The following is a 14,849-nucleotide window of genomic DNA, read 5'->3' as shown; positions in this document are numbered from 1 at the left end:
CCCAATTAAACCTAATATAAACTAAACTAACCTTATCCAACCTAACTTACCAAATTGGTTTTAGTTAAAAAATTGTTAATTTACTTTACTTACTAAAATATTGTTCGACGAATCTATGCTATTTAAATGAATGCTTTGTCTTTATAATGAGAATTTCATACATAATTGCTTCTTTAAAAACTATCATTCATTCATTTTCTTGTTCTACGTCTATGGATCAAAACTATTATGACAATCTTACTACACATGTCGAGCCAATCACTGTTGCTATTTTTATTTGTTGCATCTTTTTGTTTTTGCGGTCTCAGAACGGTGGGTGAATTAATAATATATAAAGCCCCGAAAAGGGCAGTTAAATAACAAAAAAAGCCCCAAAATGGGCCTTTTTGAAACGCATCATCTATTGGTATCGAGACCCTTTATACGCTAAAAGGACTTTCCGAAGGTAGAGAGAGTTTGAATTGTTTATAGGCGTTAATCAGTATGTTTATTAAAGAAAACGGTGACTGAATTTGGGTTTGATAAGTCGAGAGTACATTATAATGGTTAAAAAATCACATTGGCATAGCTCCACAACCTAGCTGCTGCTGCAATATTACATTTATATTCTTCACCTCTTCCCACTTTCACATACCAAACTCCACCATAATCCTTCACCTGTATGTTACGGATGTCTAGCCCTTACACTCCATAGTAAAATTAGGTGTTTCTCAAGGAACATAATTGGCTTGAATTCTGTTTCTCATTTATATGAATAAGATTGCCTTAGCTTCGAAATTCTCTGGTAATATCATATTTTTTGCGGACGATACAGCTATAAATTCACTGTTGTAGAATGGGAAGAAGTTAGACTTACCGCAGAAACAGATTTGTGTTATTTATTTCATAGCTAAATAATAATCTACTAACCTTAAGATCACTAAAAATTAAAAAGGTCAAATATCTTTGAAAATCCTAATAACTTTGACATTATATTGCATATCAAGTACTCCCAAAGAGTAAATCTCAATTGCCAATTAACACTCAAGGTCTTTGGGATAGGAAGTTATCACATTTTTGCACATAAACCTTTACCTTGGAAATCATATTATAAAGGCTTCAGGTTTAGCAATTGCTTCTCCATTTGTGCTGGATGTCTTACCGGAAAGCATCTCTTTGAGAGTAGCAAATAGCCAGTAGTCACTGGAGGCCAGATCGGGACTGTATAGTGGATGAGGGAGCAATCCGTTCAATTTAACCCTCGTTGTCATCGACTTGTGAATCGATGGTCTTGGTGAAGCGAAGTGGTTTTTTCTTCGACATGAGGCCGTTTTTCCTTGATTTTTGCATTCAAACGATCCAACAACTCTATATAGTATTCACTATTGATTGCTTCTCCCTTTTGGAGTAGGTCGATCAATAATATTCTCATCTCTCATCTCAAAATACTAACGCCATAACCTTCCCAGTTGACTGTTCTGCCTTTGGAGGCTTCTGACGTGGTTGCAGTCTATTCAGATGATTTCCGAGTGGAGTGATGTTCTATCCATTGTCACATATGGACGCAAAAAATCTGATTTACTACGTGTAAACATGACCAAACACTGCTCTGAATTATCGAGACGTTGTTTTTGATCGACTGTGAGTAAACGCGGCATCCACTTTGAAAAGTTTAGCTAATAGTAGTCGAATTCTTGATAATAGTATATTGTATCATGAAAACATGTTAAATACCAGTAGTTGTAGTTTAGGATGAACTTTTCTAAATGAAACTACATCTTAATAAATTTCAAAGTCTTTTCTATGATGCTGAAATCGATTACCAAGTATGATAAAAGAGTATGCATTATTCTTGATGGATAAATATGGATTTCATATTTTGACTCAGAACAGAGCGATTTTGGTTTTATCCTTATATTTTTAATCAATTTTTTGTTTGTCAAATATCAATTAATATTGATATAGATTATTTAATTGTTTGCTGGGTCTTTGTTTCTATTCAATATTATGTACTAACCTTTTTAAAGTTTTGTTGCTTCCCTCATACTCATTAATAGATTTACAGGAAGAATACCGATCATCATAACCTGGATTTGTCCGTATATTGCATCTCGGTTTTCTCTTCTCTTTTATAGATGAGTGTCTTGAGCTGAGACTTGTGGAGGAATGTCGATAGCTGGATGTGGTTTGGGATTGTGTATCGGAATCCAAGGAATGACAGACTTTGTATTGAATATCTTGGTATGCTCCTGTTGGATGTTGGGTGGTAGAAGAATATTCTAAACTAGATTTGGTAGAGTTCATGGAATCGCTTTTTGAAGACTGGTACATCTGGCGATTGCTCATTCCTGATTTTTTTGGTGGTGAGGCTAGATTGAAGTAATATCCATTACTGTCACTGGAACCTTAAACCAAATAGAAAATGCATTAAGAAATAGAAAAAAATGTATATACAACAAAAAAGAGAATTTTTTTCTTTCAAATCATAGTTGAATAGTAATAAGAGTTTTTGTTTTTGTTTTTGTATTCCATAAGAATATAACGATATCGATAATCATTTTACTTTATACCTTTCTACGTTGGTGATTTTAGAATCATCTAGAATATATTCAAATATTGCTATAAATTGGAATAAAATCAAAAGATCTTTCATTTCAAAGTTGAGGACTAGAATGAAAGCTCGTGTTCTGACAACATTCCAAAATGCTATTGCTTAATCAAATAATGTATGAAACAAATAACAGTTTTAGTCCCAGAACGGCAATACATAATCATCAAATTGTTGTTTTGTTCATACTAAGGCCTCCAAAGCAAAGAACCCATACTTATTTAACTTCGAAAAACAAGATCTTGTACTTATTAGACTGGATTTTTGTGAAACGTTACAAGAAATGAAAGCCGTCAGTCCCAATTTTTTGAATGTATCAGTTTTATCGATGGGGTCTCATTCAAGTGACAAACAGTTTTCAATTCATTTAATGCTCACTGATTAATAATAATAATAATTAATAACTTTATCAATACTCTATACCATCAAATTATATTCAATACTATTTGGTAAGAACCGTGTAACTAACGCCCTCTATGAGAGCCAGACATAAAAACAAATTTATTGGATGTATTAGCTTCCAAAACATATTCATATAAAATTTCAATACAATGTTGCCAGTAGTTGCGGCAAAATCGCAAAAAACGTGTATAATTTTTTAGTGAGCAATCCCAAATTTGGATTCAGTGTATTTACTTTCTTAAATAGATGCATGAAAATTGTAATCCGTTTGAAAATACTTGCGACACATATGGAAAAAATGCAGAGAAAGAGACTGAAGACAAGGAACATCTAAGCAAGAGGAAAAAAAAGGAAAAAGGACGAATATGGCCATCGACTTCTACTCGGATGAGATGGTCATTTAATTTAAAAAATTAGTGAATTACTAAAATGTCAATTGATAAATCGTCACCAAAGTCTATTAAACCGTTATTGATTAATGGGAGATTATTAATAAAGTTACAGTTACATGGAATTTTACCATAAAAAATACGGCGTTATCACCCTGAATTACCCTAATATTTATTTGATAGAAAATTAGGTTTTATTGATCTATCGCAACTAATTGTTGAATTACATAATCAAAGAAACAAATCCTTAAATATACAAAGATATAAAAATCATGGAGATCATATTCGACTGTATCCTACTTTAATCTCTGTTTTCTACATCTGCATACGTGTTTATTACTGAGGTCAGCACTTTATCCGATTCCTTTCAGTTGATATGTTGACGGCACAGCCTTTCAAGTTACCATTATGGCGATATTTATTCCAAGCCGATTTGATTTTGTATTATGCTGAAATCTAGAATGGGATAGCTTCGGTAGTCGGTATCTATCTTTCAATATACCTCTTCTATCTATCTATCTATCTAGTAGCAATGCGACGATCATTCAATACCCTCAATTAAACTTTTTCATTGATCTTTCTGCTTGTCTCGAGTGAGGGTGCAGAGTCTATGGCATCCAACTACTCCTTGATTTGGGTAGGGGTATTACTTTTCAAAAACGTCAAACCAAAACTACTCATCCAAAATGGCTGAAAGTTCAATCAGATTTTCTCAACCCATACGAAAATATATATTTTCAATTTATGTCTTCAGGCAACCCTCGAATTTCGATCTTTATCAAAATAGAATGTGATTTATACAAGCTGCATAATTATATTGATCAATAGATCACCTACAATATCAAAATAAAGTTATTCATATTTGCCATCAAATTAATAGATTAAAATGGGGAATTGAAGATAAATTTTGATGTATAAAACGTATCAAAAAACGAACAAAAATAATTCTAATTCAGATCACAGCTTTCACACTGGTCCAATCTAAGAGGTTTTTCAATAAGTGGAAATGCGACAAATAGAAATCCTATGGATCCCTAATAAAACAAGAGTTCTCTGTCCCTTATGCACTTAACAAGAGGTCGACCTCCCAGCGGAAATTCTATTCGTCACAGTATCTAAAAGGTGATGGACAGAATGACGCATTTCGAATATTACATCATTTTGTTTGAGAAATGATACTCCTATAACCAGCAAATAAAAATACCACTTACCTAAAAATATCAATTTCTTTAAAATACTTCACAGGGCAGTATTTATACAGTTGCCATTTATATTAGTTGGAAAGTGTTTGGAAGAAACCATATTGTTTATCACGACATGCACTGATACCTCAAATACTAAGAAATGTATAATACAGTGATTGCTCTGAGATTCTAGGTTCGTTCCAGCCCATCACAGAATCGTTCTTGATACGGTAATGATTCTGCGCAATAGAGATGTTATAACAAGGCAGAGCACAAAACGATTCTGTTTTGTGTTCCAACCGATTTAGGGATCGTTTGTGAACCATTTTCAGGTCGGTCCTTTCGATACTTGGCTGAGAGCATGTAGTGTTACAAGAACTGTGCATAATCGGATACTGCGTAAAATGTCACTTAAACGCTTCCAATAATCTCTTAAGGGTGACAGCTCGGCAAGGGGTAGGTTGTGGAAATTTTGTTATATGAAAAATCCATCTTTCATTTCAGACGAATAATCGCTTCCTGAATTTTATCGCATTAATTTAGAGACACCACGTATAATACGTAGATTATCAGTTAATAAAGAATAAGAAGACAATTTAAACTATAATCTATTTTATACAATTTAATCTCGGAAAAAGATTTGATATCAAATAAGGTAACGGTTGTTAATTTTCACCACCTCTTAATGCTTTGAAAATAGTGAAAAAACCACCCAAATTTGATAAAAACAGAATTTAAAAAATTTTAACTTGTACGGATAGTAACTCCTAAAAGTTTGAACTGAAAAAAAGTTGGTTACAAGAAATAACTAGCATAACTTCGTTCAGCAATCGGCCTCTATATTATATCGTATATCTGATTATACTACCTTGATTTTCTTCATTTCTTCAGTTAATCTGAAAATGCAAGATACTAACAACTAATTTCCACAAAATAATTAGGTCAAACTTGTCTGGGTCCTTAGACATTCTCAAGTACACGTTAAAGAAGAGACGGAGCAGCTTGCAAGAGAGGAAATTTGAACGAACTCCATTGAACCAATCATTCTGGGGTTTCTTACTTGAGGAATAGTAACGATATTTTGGACTAAAATTACATGATAAAACTGAAAAGAATGACGGACATTCTAAAGAAACATTGCCCAATGACTTATCATCTTCGGAGCCGGGGGAAATTTCTTTTCCCAATGAGCTGCAAAGACAGCTAAACATGTGATCCTTTAAATATTTTAAATATTCCTTTGTTCACATATTGTATCACAATAGCACTTCTGTTTATTTATCCTAACACTGGAGTTTTTGGAAAAAAATTAATTCACTATCGACCTCCCACTCTATTCGAAGAATTCTGTAAAACTCCAGTTTCATTGCTCAAACCTCCTCTACCTATCTACTCTCTAAAGAATTTAAATCAAATTAAATTTAGTAAAATTTGTGGTGATATCATTCTTCACATCACTGGTAAGTTTTTCAATTACTTTTCTAACTTATAGTGCTTACAAAATTCCAGTTTTATTGGTTTGTTTATTGTTTGTTTGTTATATTGTTAATTAAATTGTTCTACCTAATCTTCCTTCTTCAGTAATTTCCATGTGTTTCCATTTTCTTCCTCATTTTATTTTTTTCCGCAATTCTAAGGCTGCCAAGTTGAAGTTTTACCACACCCAATGGACTCAACAGGTACAACATCATCTTAATAAATTCAATCCCAGCAACCTGAAATCCAGTCAATGGCTGCAGCCCCCCACGCTAGTGGCGTCTCATTAAATATTAATTGTTCACTCCATCTAAGTACCAGTTATTCATATAGTTTAACTGAGGCCGAATACCACTTTCTGAGGAAGAGTCTTCAGCCGGGTAAGCGGGGTTACCCTGTTTTGCAATTGTGAAGCTCTCCGTACGAAAAGACCACGACACATGGGCTCGCGTTCCTTTAAATGGAAATAACTATTGAACGTGGTACCCAGAAAGTGAAGTTTATTGAGATCTTGCCGTCGGAATGATGAACAGTATGGAAACCCAAACAATAGATTTTTGATTCAAGATATTTGCAAACTTTGTACATGCATTTTCTATAATATAATACTAAATACTATACCTGGAGTATCTCTAGGACCGTCATCGTAGTTGAATTTCTTCGGTGATCTTGGCGACCTCGGAGACTTGTTTGGTCTAAAATCAGTTTCAGCGAAATTGAATATTTTTTCAGTCTGACTGGGACTGCTGAGGGATACTTTAGGAGAATTTATACCCATTTTAGAAATTTTAGGGCTCCTTTGATAATTAGGTGATTTTTGATCGGCACTTGGAGACTTAGGTATATCGACGGGCGGTTCTGCAACAAGTAAGAGAAGCAAAATAATCATAAAATCCATAAGGTTTCATGTGAATTAATACCTTTTGATTAACTAGTTTTTTACATATTTTTATGATATGAAATTATTTCAAGAGATAATAATATGGGTAAAAGGGAAAATGGGAGTATACCTATCCGCGAGTTAGCGATAAGAATCGTACTATTAATTAAGTTCATACTACGTTCTTGTAGCTACTAAAATTACTGGAAATAAAAACTCATTCAATCCATTGTTTGCTCTCGCTACAAAAGATGCATTTTGAATCTATAATTGTCGGGTTTTCCATTAGGTCCAATTGTATCCAGCACAATATAAGGATCCTGTAGTAAGAAGTTGGTTGAAAATTATGGACACCACGAGAGACACTTCATGAACTGGGGAATTGGTTGTGTAGACCACTAAGGTATAGCTTCTGGATGTAGGAAAACAGATCTAAAATTATCAGCACTGCTTCAACATTGTAAGAATTGTTTCTGGTGCACCAAAGTGAAAAAAATAGAATAGAAGGAATGGAAACAGATAATGTGATAATATTAGAATGAACTCATACAGTGAGCTGTCTTCCGTGTTGAGCAGAGGTGATTTTCATAATATCCCGTTCATAGTTGTGACAGCGGATGGTCAAGAACCGTTGGGTACATAGGCTTCTTGCTACATTTTGAATTTGGTGTATGATTTTTGGGACTAAAACTTCAATGTCTTCCTCTTCAGATTTGGAGACTTGGCAAAACACATTGTTTTTCACACGATAGTGCCCCAATTCATCACATATTTTTCACAACCAATTGAATAATAGCACTGAAGAACAAAATTTCAATTTTGTGATGCTGTATTAATATTTTTCACTTTGATCGATGATTGGTTACAAGTAACTAAAAAAGTATTGATAAATAATTCAATTCATTGATACAATTCAAATATTTCAACAAATAATGATTGTCCGAAAAGAATTTTTGGCCCAAATAAAATGGAAACAAGAAGCAATATATTTGGAGCTATTGGGAAAAACTGACAAAATCATAGATTTACTTTTTCATTTTCCCTGTACCATATTTATGAAAAATTATAACTAATTATTATTTATATAGACAGATTTTTCTGATAGACCCGTCGTGTCCCATTTAAAACGACTTTGATCTTAACCTTTCGATATCATTTCGCAAATTGTGAGGCTTGTGTAAATCGTCTGTAGTTTCTTTCTCCTCCATGCACCATTGGCATACCCAATCGTTAGATTTTCGTGCCCAGTTAAAAAGTCGGTCACCAATCGAATCCACGTGTAGTTGTTTTTCATTCCCAGAGGCAAAAGTCCCATTTTTCTGTCTTGGCGTATCCAATATTCGATGTTTCCTGTTATCTCCGAGACTGTTTTGCCAGCAGACTTCCAAGAGATGTAATAACCACATTTTCGGATATACCAAAGTTAGGTTCTTAGCTCATTGGTGAATTTGCAGACCTCAATCTGACAAACAAGTCAGTGTTATAGTTGTCTTTGTTGCCTGAGTGATCGGAAACTCAAACCAGCTAGAGCTTACAGTCACCACTCAACAGTTTTTGTAGCATGTTTCCCATTCTAGTACAAATATAAGGCACACTATTTCAGTTATTATGACTTGTATGTCCGCTTTGCTGTCTTAACAGATTGATTGGAGTGTTTCTATGTTGTCGATGGAATATGATACGTCCACATTCCAACCTAGCGAATACTTCGGCATGAAAGATGATGGTACGTTCCCCAAGCGAAAGAAATTCACTTATTTTGGGGTGTATACAATATCACAAGTTCATTTTTAATTGTATGATTTATGAATAAATATTTGTTCGTAATGGGTGCACCATCAATAATGTAGAAATAGGGTAGTATAAAATTTTTCATAATTTTAGTCTAAGAACACTAATTAGTATTAAATATTTCTAAGAATTTTTCTTTATGGTGGACCATACATTGAAATACAAAAACTTATATACAGGATGTTTCAAAAAAAGGTGGCATAGGTAGAAAAATAATTTGGAGTTTGCTCAGTGAAAAATGTTCCTAACGCCATCCGTATACATTAGTTGAAGGGCGTTGAAGAAATAAAATTGTACACATTTTTTACAATTTTGCCGCAACTACCGGCAACAATGAATTTGTTTTTATGTCTGACTCTCATAGAGGGCGCTAGTTACATGGTTCGTACCAAGGAGTATTGAGCATAAATTTTTGATTATTAGTAAATTTATCAGGAAAAATTTCAAGTGAACTTAAACATCATTCATCTCTTGGTAAAACTCGATACTATGTACCGTTGTCGGAGTATTTTATTTTGATAATTATGCTCACTAATTAATAATAATAATAATAAATAACTTTATCAATACTTTATACCAGCATCGGTTATTACTTCATAATTTTGAAGACAAAATAATCCGAAAATGGTCGAATTTTATCAAGTAAAATTGGATGATGTTTAAGTTCATTTAAACTTTTGCCCAAGAAATTTACTGATATTGAAAAATTTATACTCAATACTACTTGGTACGAACCGTGTAACTAGAGCCATCTGTGAGAGTCAGATATAAAAACAAATTTATTGGATATATCAGCTTCCAAAACATATTCTTATGAAATTTCAATACAATGTTGCCAATAGTTGCGGCAAAATCGAAAAAAACGTGTATAATTTTTTACTGAGCAACCTCAAATATTTTTCAGTTTTCTATCTATCCTAGAGACGGGATAACCTTTTGTTGAAACACCTTGTATACATATAGTTCATATGAATTATGTACGCTTGGTTTCATATGGGATAATGGAAATACGCGGAGTTTACCATTTTTTGACGTTAGATGGATAGTAAAAAGAGGTAAATAGTGGATTAGAAATCTTCATGATTATTCTAGGGGCTTATCATTCATAAATTTCGCAATTCCCATTTTATTAATTGATGAATCAATATTTATGGAAAACTCTAAATTCCCAAACCCAATTAAACAGGAAATCTTGACTGAAACTTCGAATCGTTACCTTCTAACGTCATTAACACACTATTGTGTTACTAATATAATCGATATTTCAAGTTGATGGATAATAATCAAACTCCTTAAGTTACATTGTTTTCAAAGAAATTAACACACGGAATAAACAAACGTGGGTGTATATTACACCAGATTGGAGGTAAACCATTTTACTTTATTTCTGCACTAAATTTCCATATTTATAGAATTGTTTTTCGTCACGTTTCACTGAAAGAAAATTTGTAATCTAAATAAACTTCCTCTAGTAGGGGATATCAAGGATTGTTGACACGAGCTCGGGTATTAACATTTAACGATTTTTTTTTCTTCTCTAAAATTAAAATATTCCAACAATTTGACTCGAATTATTGAGTTTGAGCATTCTGCTTTCCCTTTTTTACCGCCACAAATTATGAACAGTCCACTCACCTCCAATGGTTAATGGGGTATATTAAGAGTCGAATGATTTTGAGTCAAAAATTATTGTTAACCATAGGCGTCAAAGAAGTTTTTTCAAAGATCCTAAATAATATCAAATTTGATTGGACCGTACGTATTAGAAGTGGAATGATAGGGGTGGTAGATTGAAACGTTATGTATAAGAGGAACCGAAGCCGAAATAATGTTCCAGCTTGAAAGTATAGAGGAACTCTAGCTTAAGAAAAATAAGATAATCCTTTCATAAATTTCTACTCTATTCTGCTGTGAAAATATTAGTAAAGTATATTTGGATTTACTGAACCGATGATATAAAAGATTTCGCCCTTGCTGCAGCAATAATAGAATTTACTAGAGTAATGCTTTTTTTTTCCATTTGTCAAGCGAGGCGCGTTTATTTTTTAAAATATACCATCCAGGAAAACTCGCAAAGTTTAAGGTATATCTGACTCGACATCTTGAGAAAAAATGATTGATGGATGATGATGTTTTGTCTCTTACACCATAAACCTAATATCCCCTGTAACAATTACTGCTGCCGCCTTTACAATACGCTAACGTTTTTCTATCTTGTTGTCACTTTTTTCATTGTACCAGGCTCCCGTCAATAATACAAACCCTGTACTTCGAAAGCAAGCCATAGGCGCCTTATTGGCAGTGACAGTAATTAAAATATCATCAACATAATTTTTTAACAGTTGTGCTTTCACTGTTTTCATGTGTGGACGGTAATCACCATCAATTTCTGTCATTAATTCGTCCATAGTACACTGACATTCTTCGGAATTTTCTTCGAGATATGAATAAATGTATTGCATAGCAAAATCAATGTCACTTACATACGGACCTCTTCTTTTCTACTACTTCAGGCGTCGGCGTTTGGTACAATGTCTTTATGCAACAGTTGTGATATTGTGCATAGGCTGCGACTAAATCATTTACCTTCTCAAGACGTTTAACGATTGCTTGGCTCCAATCATCATTAAGAGCTTGAGCAAGTTCTGAAATGCTGTTTTTCATCGATAATTTACGCACACTATACACAATATTACGGTCACATAAACGAGTCTGCTTTGGTTTAGATATAAACTCTGCTGTTATCTCAGCAGCACATAAAAAACAATGATTCTTAAATGAGAACGTGGGAAGTGTAGATTGCAGTTGTACTTGAGAAGTCGTACTTTATGCAAAGCTAAAGCGATTAACTTCTCATTTTTATGTCGTTTTCGACACACATCGTGAACCACTATCGATTTTAATCACACCAAAAGTTTATATTTATTATGTTTTCTTTTTACACTTGACTTACGAAAAGTTTCCAATCCGTTTTCCTTCAGTTTCTTGCAATATATCACCAGAAATAAAAAAGTTTACTTCATTAGAAGCCTTATATACGAGGGTGCATCGAGCGCAAATTTGCAAGTATCAAAACGGTACCTTCAATCCCGATATTTAGCTTGAGATGTTTATAACCGTAAATAAAAGAAGAAAAATTATAAAAGAGTTAACAACAGAGTAACAAAGAGTTAATACTTTCTCATCAATACGATTATAGTCATAGTCTCCTAACCTAACTTAACCTAACCTAACCTAAACTTACCTAACCTAACCTCTCCTAACATAACCTAATAATTCTTAAATTAAAAGTCTTTTTTGTGGAAAATTATGTATAGATGTATAGATATGTTTTTTCTGTAAAATGCGAAAAGGGGTTATAATCAAAAAATTGCTTTTAAGCTTCATTTTTCCAATATGGCGGCACGAACAGCAAAGATATTAAGTGGAAAAGTTGAAAATCGGAAAAAGTACGTCAAAATCTATGAAATTGCTAATTTTCAAAGCTTCCAGAGACCTTCCCAGGTAACCTCTATTTTTTCAACCAAATGACTGTACTATCACGTTGAGATGAAAATTGGAGTATACGCACAATGATTAAGTTAGAATATTACATTCAATGTATTTCAGATTTTCATTATAATTACAAAATTTGTTTAATTATATTGTTTCCATTTAACAATGAGTTTCCCTGAAAATATATTTCGCGAATCCTTCATAATTTCCATTTTTGTTAAGTCCACTTCACAGAACGATCCGCAGCATTTCAATTACTTCCTACATCCCATCGTTTCGTAGTGAAGTTGTTTCGTTAAGCCGTATTATCTGTATTTGTTTTTAATTAATATTAAGAAAACCCATATTCATGAGAATTTGACGTACCTCTCTAATCGGTTTATAACTTTTGAAAATGTGTTTAGTTTATCAATAGTTTGAAATAAAAACTTCACGCCAAAAGATATTTGAAGACCATTCTAATGATGATAGAAGTATCTCTCCCTCTTAGTTTTCGCCATCTCTGTTTGACAGCAGATATATAAGACCAACTTGACAAATCAAAATTGATAATTGGTTTCACAACAATACTTATTAGGTGTACTGTGCTTGGATGAATATCCGGAATTCGTTTGTTTTTATATAACTTTTTGTAGCAAGCGGTTTATTCACATTGTTGTTTTGTATAATTTCTGGGTAGGCCTATTTATTTATTTGTTTTTTATCTTTATTTTTCTAGAATTATCAATAACTTCGTTTAAATGTATAAGCGGGTTCGTTTAGCGCAGTTTCACAATTTTCTTAAGTTTATGATAAATAGTCGTAGTGAGCAGAACGAATTATCAAAGAATTCAAATAAATTATCTAAGTTAGTTAAGTAATAGCGATAAGTGAATTATTATAAGTTAGTGTAGTGTATAGTGTTTAAATAAATTAAGAACCTGATTTTAATGGTACAATTAACTTCTTTCCATCATTAATTTTCATAACGTCAAAACGTTTTAATCGTCTGTAATCCACAAGTGTGTTGTACTTAGTTTCAGCAGAAACCACTTTTCTCAAAAAAAAAATGAAAATAATTGTCTTCTCGTTTACCTGCAATTAATGTATTTATCTTTCCAAAAAAAAGATCACAATTCACTGCAGTCTCTATTCTGCATAAATTAGATATTGGAAAAAAAATTAAGAAAACGTTGTTCTCACCATCAAACCTTCAATAAAACTCACAAGGATGACTGACATTCTTCAATTTCGTTCTTTCGTGGTAACATATACATTGCCAAAATTGAACCGGATAATAACATTAACATACGATAATCCTGAAGTATGTAATAATTTGTATTAAAAGTCAATATTAACAGTAACACAATGTGTAGAACGCTCAGAATTAAATACTCGTATTAGTACTTTCGAGAAAATGTGCCTCTAAATTATTGCGAAATGCGGGAAAAGATGTTATAGATTTGATTTTATTGGCAAATAATTGTGCATTTTTTCGTATTGTACAATATTGAGAACTTAACTAAATCAGAACGTGAATAGATATATAAAAATTGTGCTTCTCGTTACTAAGTGGATAGCTGTGCAATAAACTTTCTAGGACAAGTGTGCAAACTTAATTAGGCAAACGGATTCAAAGATGAATAGGAAAGGAAGAGTCAATATTTTGAACCTTCTAAACAAGACCCGAAAGTGAGTCCCACTGTTTAGTTTGAGTAAATATCTAACAGCTCACTTTTGTAGATTCGCTCAAATTGAGTTGCAAAACAGAAGTGAAGGGCTTATCGGAGATGCGACTCAATAAGGTAATAATAAACTATTATAGAAGTGTATAAGTTTAGTTCCTTTGAAACTGATAGTAACGCAAAACAGGCAGAAATTAATTTTTTGGCGTAACTCCCATTTCAAAGAATTGTCTACAACAAGTACTAAGAATTTTACACATTCAACGACGTCAATGGTGGTGTCATTTAGTACAAGAGGCTGCAACATATTTTCATATGATGAGAATTATTTGGGAGAGAGAATATGCATCATTTATACATTTGCTATTTAAAAATCAAAATTTTATATTTAAGCAGAAATGATAGAAGCTTTTTTTGATCAATCTTTCAATGAATTTAGATAAGGTGGGAAAGGTGAAATGAATGCCGTCGTATGGCAATTTGAAAAAATGAAACTTTTGAAAGAAATGTAGAGTGGTAAGCTGATTTAATGTGCATTCCATCATTTTATTATGTTCACTGATAGACGAAGCACTTGGATCTAGCAGCGTTAGCTTAATTGTTTTAATGGTTGTTAATTGTTAATGGGTTTATGTCTTTGAGTTTCTTCAAGTAAATCGTCTTTTGTACACGAAATTAGAAATCAGAGTGCAAACTGTCCATATTTTTCAGCATTGAAAAGTATTGTATAAATTCAGTAGTTCCTAATTTTTCTTACACGTAGTGCTCAAGGTGATTCGCTGCATATGGAGGTAGAATATTGGACACTACCACTCAATTCCAATTCTATTTTGTACGGTTTATATCATGTAGAGATGAAATAATTTCTGGAGATGCAATAACGACTGTATTTCGTTATTTATATAGTCGATTAGCATTGATATTGTCTTTTTTGCTGTTAATGGTCTATTGATAATATTTGTTTCATCCAGCAGATTTTTT

The 14,849-nt window shown here is 32.8% G+C and overlaps 1 protein-coding gene across 1 annotated transcript in view; it reads right to left on the bottom strand.

Annotated features, from left to right (window-relative positions):
- LOC130894066 (uncharacterized) overlaps positions 1–14,849 on the bottom strand; it is a 209,636-nt gene that overhangs the window by 141,883 nt on the left and 52,904 nt on the right. The window contains exons 3-4 of the mRNA XM_057800626.1: positions 6,660–6,896; positions 1,997–2,384 (exon numbers count right to left, since the gene is read on the bottom strand). Coding sequence (XP_057656609.1) covers positions 1,997–2,384; positions 6,660–6,896 — 625 coding nt within the window. The remainder of the gene's footprint in view (positions 1–1,996; positions 2,385–6,659; positions 6,897–14,849) is intronic.

Source organism: Diorhabda carinulata, chromosome 5, assembly GCF_026250575.1.
Source record: "Diorhabda carinulata isolate Delta chromosome 5, icDioCari1.1, whole genome shotgun sequence".
NCBI classification, from domain to species: Eukaryota; Metazoa; Arthropoda; class Insecta; order Coleoptera; family Chrysomelidae; genus Diorhabda; species Diorhabda carinulata.
This window is presented reverse-complemented; position numbering and strand designations above follow the sequence as displayed.